The sequence below is a fragment of the Sinohyriopsis cumingii genome, chromosome 6 (genome assembly GCF_028554795.1).
Source record: "Sinohyriopsis cumingii isolate HCF-2022 chromosome 6, ASM2855479v2, whole genome shotgun sequence".
Lineage (NCBI taxonomy): Eukaryota > Metazoa > Mollusca > Bivalvia > Unionida > Unionidae > Sinohyriopsis > Sinohyriopsis cumingii.
The window spans coordinates 64,584,012-64,592,137 of NC_142966.1; the positions used below are offsets into that span (position 1 = coordinate 64,584,012).

At 33.4% G+C, this 8,126-nt stretch overlaps 1 protein-coding gene across 1 annotated transcript; it reads right to left on the reverse strand.

The window, feature by feature from the left end:
- Positions 1 to 225: 225 nt before the first annotated feature.
- LOC149797096 (uncharacterized) lies at positions 226 to 7,004 on the reverse strand. The gene is made up of 6 exons (XM_089960709.1): positions 6,919 to 7,004; positions 5,923 to 6,034; positions 5,088 to 5,282; positions 4,002 to 4,114; positions 1,955 to 2,075; positions 226 to 516 (listed from the first exon to the last, which is right to left on the reverse strand). Exons 1-6 carry the CDS (start codon positions 7,002 to 7,004, stop codon positions 226 to 228), a joined length of 918 nt encoding a protein of 305 aa, XP_089816835.1.
- Between the last annotated feature and the right edge of the window lie 1,122 nt (positions 7,005 to 8,126).

Below are 8,126 nucleotides of genomic sequence, written 5' to 3' on the forward strand. Positions count from 1 at the left end.
TACAATGTACATGGTAGGTAACATTGTACAGAGACCTGTTGTAAGTTGATTATTTTTGTGGTCAAGTATTAGTCACCTGTTCAAATTACATTTGGTATATTCTTGTTATATCTCATTCTATAGCTGAGGTATACATATCTTATGTAAATGAAATCGCATAATGTAAATGTCAACCTATTAATGTGGTAACATAGATGCAAATGGTAAACAATAAAATGTATGTACTTACATATCTGTATCCGATTCATCGTCATCAGTATCGTCTACAGTATCACTGGGCGTTGTTATTACTTTTATATCATCTGAATCGTCATCAGATATTGTTATTTCTTTCACCAGGTTCGGGTCACTCTCATCGATTATGATTACCTCCGGAACCTCACACTGTTTGATTCTCATTCTGTTCATACCCTCTACACTCGCGCCAATTTGGGTTTTCTTTCTGCTTCCCAAATTCAACTTCTTTAACCAAGACTTTATCTTATCCTTCTGGTCTGGATTCTTCTCATTAAAGTCCTATTATAAAATGTGGATAGAAAAAAGGATTATATTTATCTCTGATGTTCATAGAAGAAAGGATACATATATCTCTGATGTGGATAGGAAAACAAGATAAAATAACAGAAGACTTTTTTCTGCAGATTGATTAGAATGAAACTGGTGATTTGTCTTTCATGTATTTTTGTCAGTGTCATCGCTTTCGTTGTAATCGGTTTTGTGGTCTTCTTCGTTTTCTTCTTATTATTGTTGTTTGTGTTAAGGGGCCGATTTCAATCAAATTCATTCATTGTTTAAGTCCTCACTCGTTTGTTTCATCAAAACGATTTGAAGGAGAAGGTGCTTCAGGCAAGAATTCAATGTTATATTTTTCGTCCTTAATTTTGTCGTCCATATTATTATTATTATTATTATTATTATTATTATTATTATTAAAACAAAGAAGTAACAAGCACATTTTAGGTGGGCCAGTTTTTCGTTTATATTAATTACCTTTTACCAGTAATATGATGGAATATAATCTCAAACTACTGTTTTCACTTTGTACAGTTATCTTTCTTTTAAATATCATTTCAGGATTTAACAATGCCTTCTGGTAATTTTGACATGCCATGATCTAGGTTAACTGCATAAGTATCATCACTGTTATTTGTCAAGTAGCACACGTGCTTCGCAAAAGTGGCCAAACCTTTGTTTTTCTTTTTTCTATTTTGGCAAACAAGGTTTCGTATACATATATGAAGATGAAGATATCTGATTTTATTTTGTTCTTTACACATTTCATATCCATGCTTTACAAATATAACTAAACAAACTGATTTTCTGTACACATTTCACATTCATGCGTTACAGACAAATCACTAGACCAGATTTATTTTCTGTACACATTTCATATCCATGCGTTACAGAGCTATCACTAGACCAGACTGATTCTCTGTATACATTTCATATCCATGCGTTACAGAGCAATCACTAGACCAGACTGATTCTCTGTACATATTTCATATTCATGCATTACATAGGAATAATTAGAAAGGATCGATTTTCAGTACACATTTAATATTCATCCGTTACAAATCAATCATTGAAACATATTGATTTTCTGTACATATTTCATATCCATGCGTTACAAATATAACTAAACATATTGATTTTCTGTACGTATTTCATATCCAAGCGTTACAAAGCAGTCACTAGAACAGATTTATATTCTGTATACATTTCATATCCATGCGTTATCCATGCGTTATAAAGCAATCACTAGACCAGACTGATTCTCTGTACACATTTCATATTCATGCATTATAAATGAATAATTAGAATGGATTGATTTTAGTACACATTTAATATTCATGCGTTACAAAGCAATCACTAGAACAGATTGATCAAACACACTGTTTTGCATCTATGCAACAAAGTTCATCCTTTTTATTTGCAATAAAAGTCGAATACGCACCTCAAAGCCGGTAAATTCGCGCCGATTTTTGTATTTTGCCTCAAGGTTCCTTTTCTCGGCCTCAACGTCCATGTTTTCCAGGACATTAATTATATCTTCGATTACATTTAGGTGATTGGATCTTGAAGCAGGAAGGAAAGAAAGAAAAAAAAGCGAGAAATATTAGTTTAAATGAAGGAAGAGAGCTAAACCATGATGAAAAGAAACAAGTGACCGCGATAATAGGTTAAAAAATTGAATCGAAAGGGTTCCTCGTTGTCTTAAATACCAAAAAGCCAAGCAATTTTAAATGCACAAATTGGACACTATTATTTCATCTGTTGTTTTTATTTTGAAACCTGCGTTGGAATATAACAATTGTAGGTAGACGCTGTCCTTTTTTTCCGACAGCAGCCTCTTTTTTCAAATCATTTATCATATGCCGAAGCGATGCATGCTGTTGCATGTCCAACATTAACAAATTATAGATCCCACAATGTCTAATGGACATTGAAACTCATGTTACTGAGACTCAACCTCTGCATGTATAACTTTTTACGGAATGTATCTGCGAATTCAAAACGAACATAAGAAAGAAAGTTTACAAACACTTGAGTTTTTGTGCAATATATACATGAATAAACGAATACATAAGAAGATAATTCCAGAATTCTCCATTTCTATGCTACCACAATATTTTCATAAAATATATATACTCTCAAGAGTCTGGGTCGCTTATAGTTTGATAAAACATGCCTAGCTTTAAGTCTTGAATCACTAGTACTTTTCCCACAAAAATACCCGAGTACACGGACCACATCTTATTATGGTGATTGTGTACTGAATGGAGCGCAATTTTCTTTTAAAGTTTTAATTCACGTAGCAAAATTAATAGCACAAAGCTAAATAGTGATGAACGGAACATAATTTGACGAGATGATATAAATAGTTCATTAGTTTAGCATAAAGCAACAGCCTCAGCATCACGATATAAAGTTGATTTTGTTTACAAGTTTGGATGGGAAAAAAGTATGGTAAATTTAATTTGTGCTACCAAAATGTTGCATATATTTTTCTTTCCCCGGAGACTTTTATTGGTATGCCTTTTTGCGTTCTAACATATTTGTTTCTGTATTTCCAGGCCCATTTATTCTATCGGAAATTAATATATTATTGTAATTTTATCTATGCTCTGCTACTGAACTTTCGGCTCCATAAATTATGAGTTTTTCTTACATTCAATCTTTGCTTCTTTCGTGCCAAGCATCTGTTATGAGTCAGCACCACGCGAGAGTCCCATGGGTTTCTTTTTGTTTTCCCTCATTTCTTTGGCCTATATTTTGCTTATTTATTTTGCTGACGAGTCATGTGGCTTGCATAGCTGATCCCCATTCAAGAGATACTCCTTCCTAGAGTCATCACACTATGTATTTTATACCCACATTTTGGACTTGTTTTTTAATGCTGAGCTCATATTTCATTCTTGACATCGGAAAGTGTTTGATATACTCTATGAATGTTACCTTCTATATACACGAGAAGTATCCAGGTTATTCAAGTATTTCTTTTAATGCAAAGTTGATATAATCAGATACGTTATTTAAAGTCTGGAACATTCATTTTTCTTATTTATTTACTCAAAATTTGAGAAAATTTAAGAATAAAAACAATTAAGAATTTGGTGTCCAGGATTAGTAATGTTTGTTCTACTAAAAGTAGGATCAGTCTCATAACAGAGTCACTACAATTAGGATGTTTATTTCTCTTTAACCTTTCGTTTATTTTGCGGCAAAAAATCATTTCCTTTTTTATCCTGGCAATACACAAAAACAGGTAAGTAATAAGTGTTCAAGAGACTCGATGATATCTTTTGTTTTACAAAAACAGATCCATAAATACGAGGGAATTTCTATTGTATAAAACTATGAGTGGTCAAGAAATATTTTAGTAGCAATTATGGAATTAGAAGTTCCGATATAATCATTTATTTTATTTTAAAATGTTATTACACCGTTTAAATGCTGTTCAAGAATGTCCACTACTAATGCCATCACATTTTTCTGACTACCTTTCCGTATCCAACTTGTCCGTGATATCGAGAAATTTCTCTATGCCAGCTTTTGTGTTCATCAGCCGGTCCTTCTCAAATCTCTCAAACCTTCTCTCTGCTATCCTCATTGCCTGAAAAATGCATACACAATTTTATCCAGTGAGAAGTTAAGCAGAGTGGACATGAGAGACACCATCAATGTATAAATAAAAATTTAATACCAACGTGACAGCTTAATATCACAAAAAGCTTGAATAGGGTTAGGAACTGATGTTTAAAGTTCTTATGTTCGTAATTTTCGAATACACTTTATTAGAAGCAACAAATCTATTCATTTATTTTACAAAAATATTTGAAGGAAATGTGGTACTTTTAAGTTGCGCACCGTAACAGTCTTATGTCCTATTCATACATATGGCATAATTCTCTTATTTCTGAAAATGACAGCAAAACAGATAGGGAGGCAGCGAGACTAATAAATCAGTGCCTTCCGGACCTTTAGATCATGTGGAAGCAACATTCATAAGTCTGAGGTAGAATTTTCTCTACCGACATGTGAGAAAAAGAGCTCGCGCCTTCTGACTTCCACCTAGCGAAATCACCGACTAATATCCCCATGCTTTATATAAAAAAGCGCGTGATAGTGGGTCCGTCATCACATCAAGGTCGAGTGACGATGGCTCACTGGTTTAATGCAATAGACATGTGACCAGAAGTTCGATTCCCACTATCGTGTCGACCAGCATCGGCTACCGTGTTTTACAAGGCAGCATTCTTGTATTGGCACGATATAAGTGTTAAAGATTTGTAACAATCTTAAAGCATCAAACCAAACGCTCATAAACAGATGAGAGGGAATTCACTAACTTGTCTTTCCTTCTCCATTTTTATAATCATTGTTTGAGGAGTGTTTCTTTAGATTTTATTCTTGACTTCCTCTCCCCAGTGTCAAAGGGTGGGAGTCCAAGGCCAAACGTGTTATATATATATATATATATATATATATATATATATATACGTGTGTGTGTGTGTGTTGGGATAACGTTTGGTGCTTCAGAACAGTGTTAATGCTTCTATTTTAATGATTCCGGCTGTTGAACTTACAGCTACGTCATGTCCTCTTCCCTCCTCGGCCATTTTAAGTAAATTCTTATACTCTTCTTGGGCATCTTCACATTTTACACGGTAGCGATCCATGGACTTCTGAAGTTTTGCCTCCGCACGCAACGAGAGTACAGGGGGATCGGCCTGAAGCTGTCGGAGGCCATTTTCAAGTTTATACTTCCTCAGATGATAATACTGAAATACACGTAAAGATAGTTGATGAATGTGTACATGAAATGAATGGTTGACTTTGTTATATGGCCTAAAAGGAAAGAGTTAGAAGCTCTTGAAAAACAGAAAAACGATAGAAATGTATGGTTTTCTTACGACGGTAGTTTATCGTTAAGATGTTATTTGTTGTAGTTTGTACATACCTGTGTCCGTCAGTCCGCTCCTATGCAAATTTTAATAATTACTGTTTTTATTTACATACAAATGATTTTATACACATCCTTCCATGTCCGACGTTCTTTTTATTGGCACGATAGGTATTTGTATGATTGAATTGAATAAACTATAATTTAATTGAATTTTTCTCCAACTTGTCACATTTAAAACAACACACCTGAAATACCCAAATTACTCCGTTACTCCTCATTTGTATCATACTGACCGATAGAAGAAAAACTTTTCCATTTTGGAAGATGCTTGAGCCATTGCATTTGGAATGAAGCCCATTGCTTGACACTCCAACTCTTAATTTATGTACGCACAAATATGATTTCAGAAGCCTGGGATATAATTTTCCACATTTCGAATGAAAAGCTAGGGTACAATGACTATTTTTCTCGTTCTAAGCGGACAATTGTATAGCCTAAACAAATCAGTTCCTTACCTCCTTCGCCTTTTCAATTTCCTTTAGAGTAGATTGTTGCTTCTCCCATGCTGTAGAATACAGCTTCATGGTCTTATTCTGAATTTCACTACTTTCCATCTGTGCCTTCCAACTTATTAGAATAGAGAGAAAACAAGTTTTCATTCACAAAAAATCCTTGTAATGCATACCAAAAAATAGTAGTTGTAACATTGTAAGTTGGACTTAATCTTATCCAAAAGAAATAGATAATACATAGCTAATATTTTTATCTATGTGTGTGGATTTATTAGCAGTATCATTATTAATAGAAGTAAACATGTTTATTTGGATCTGAGTGTAGCTTATTGGGGTTTCCGTACAATTTACCAGGTGTACCTGACATTGTCCAGGTGATATATAATAATTTTAGTAACAGACTTTCTAATAATAGCTATTATTTTATTTTGTAAACATTAAGAACTTTGTGGAAGGTTATTTTCATCTAGGTATTTTTTTTAAAGAAAGTGTTAACTGTGACCTGAGATCAAGTAGAGGACGATATAATCTTGTTATTGGAAAGATTATTCCTTTGTTCTTAAGATCTAGCATGATCAATTTGTATTATTGTTGTTTCAGTGTTGTGTTAATTTGGTATGGAATTTATTTCTTAAAATTATTTAATTCAGTGATTATTTTTCTCTGGAAATACAGTGCTCATTAATAAATAATGTTTTTGGACAGAATTAGTCACTGGAATTTATAGCGAATTCAAACCTGGAATTATATTACTGTGTTGCAAAACAAAGTGATAATCTCTAACCATAAGCAAACATAACAAAAAACCTACACAACTTTAGTAAATGGAGTCAAGTATTAGATTGTACTTTGTATCATTGCAAAGTTGATGCCCCCTCTTCCCCCCCCCCCCCCGCCACTTGGGAAATATACAAGAAAATATTTTGAAATTTTATTATCATATTGGTTTTTATATCCATCATAAATAGGAACAAAGAAAAAGGTTTATTAGAATCTAACCTGCGTAAAAGATGTACGGGTCCATCATCATCAAGTCCCTCATTCTTGACAAGGTTATAGATTTTCGCTTCTTCTATCGGCTCCATTAGAGCTTTTGTGATTGCTGCATATATGGACCCGTGATCAAATTCTGCAGGTAGAAATGGTGGACGCTTTTAAAGCATTCCTGTTGAAAACTGAATATTTCACTGAAATTATGTTCTTACAATCGTTATCGACTCAAATCTTTTACATTTGGTTGATTTTGCCAACAAAAAATGTTAGTAGAAATATGAATTTTCAGCCTCAACAATAGAAATATTAAGATGTGTGAGTGTGGAGATTAAAATTTAATCATTAAATACATTGAAGTAAAATCTATCTTAAATCGATACAAGTATGTATGTATGTATGTATGTATGTATGTATGTATGTATGTATGTATGTGTGTGTGTGTGTGTGTGTGTGTATGTATGTATGTATGTATGTATGTATGTATGTAAGTAAAATACCAACTAAAGTTTATGCAGTTAAATGGTAAAGATAAATGAATGCTTTGAGTGTTAAGAAAAGGATCGCTTCGAAATGAGAATAAAAAAACCATCTGCTTCTCTAAGAATAATGAAAAATTGTCGGAAAAAATGCAGTTTCTTTAAAATAAAGATAAATTATGAAAAAAATTGAGTTATTAAAAGAGAAAATGATTTGCGTATATACCGCATTCTTTAAGAAATTCCATGGCTTATTATTATCGAAATGCTTCTTAACCGAATTAATATAAAAAATAATACAATTTTGTCATGACATATAGTCGTGTTGAACTTCGCCATCAGGAAGTTACTTTTTAAAATGAAATATTTAATGTACATTGTTATGACTTAGTATGATCAGAATACGAAGAGTTATGTAAGCGAATTATATACATTGTCCACAATCTCGATCCTAGAAATATATATTTTCTCATTAACTGGTATACTCTTATCACCTTAAAGAAAGAATATGCTTCGACTTTAAAGTGGCTACATTTAGTCTTATTTTTACAATCAAAGAAGGGGCCCCGATGTGGCCGAGTGGTCTAAAGCGTTCTCCGTTACGGATCACTGCCATCTCACCTCTGTCTGCGTGGGTTCGAGTCTCGGATTCAGCCAATGTGGGTATGTGAGAAAGGTAGCCAGTAGCTTCTCGTGGGTCGGTGATTCTTTCCGGAGTTTTCCCGGGTTCTTTCTCTA

What these genes read in the sequence shown, in the direction of transcription:
- LOC149797096 (XM_089960709.1), bottom strand. Translation starts at nt 7,004, where the DNA reads ATGGAGCCGATAGAAGAAGCGAAAATCTATAACCTTGTCAAGAATGAG. An exon ending in CCCGTACATCTTTTACGCAG is followed by an intron (nt 6,035 to 6,918) that starts GTTAGATTCTAA and finishes TATTCTAATAAG; the next exon opens with TTGGAAGGCACAGATGGAAA. An exon ending in GACAAGTTGGATACGGAAAG is followed by an intron (nt 2,076 to 4,001) that starts GTAGTCAGAAAA and finishes TCCTGCTTCAAG; the next exon opens with ATCCAATCACCTAAATGTAA.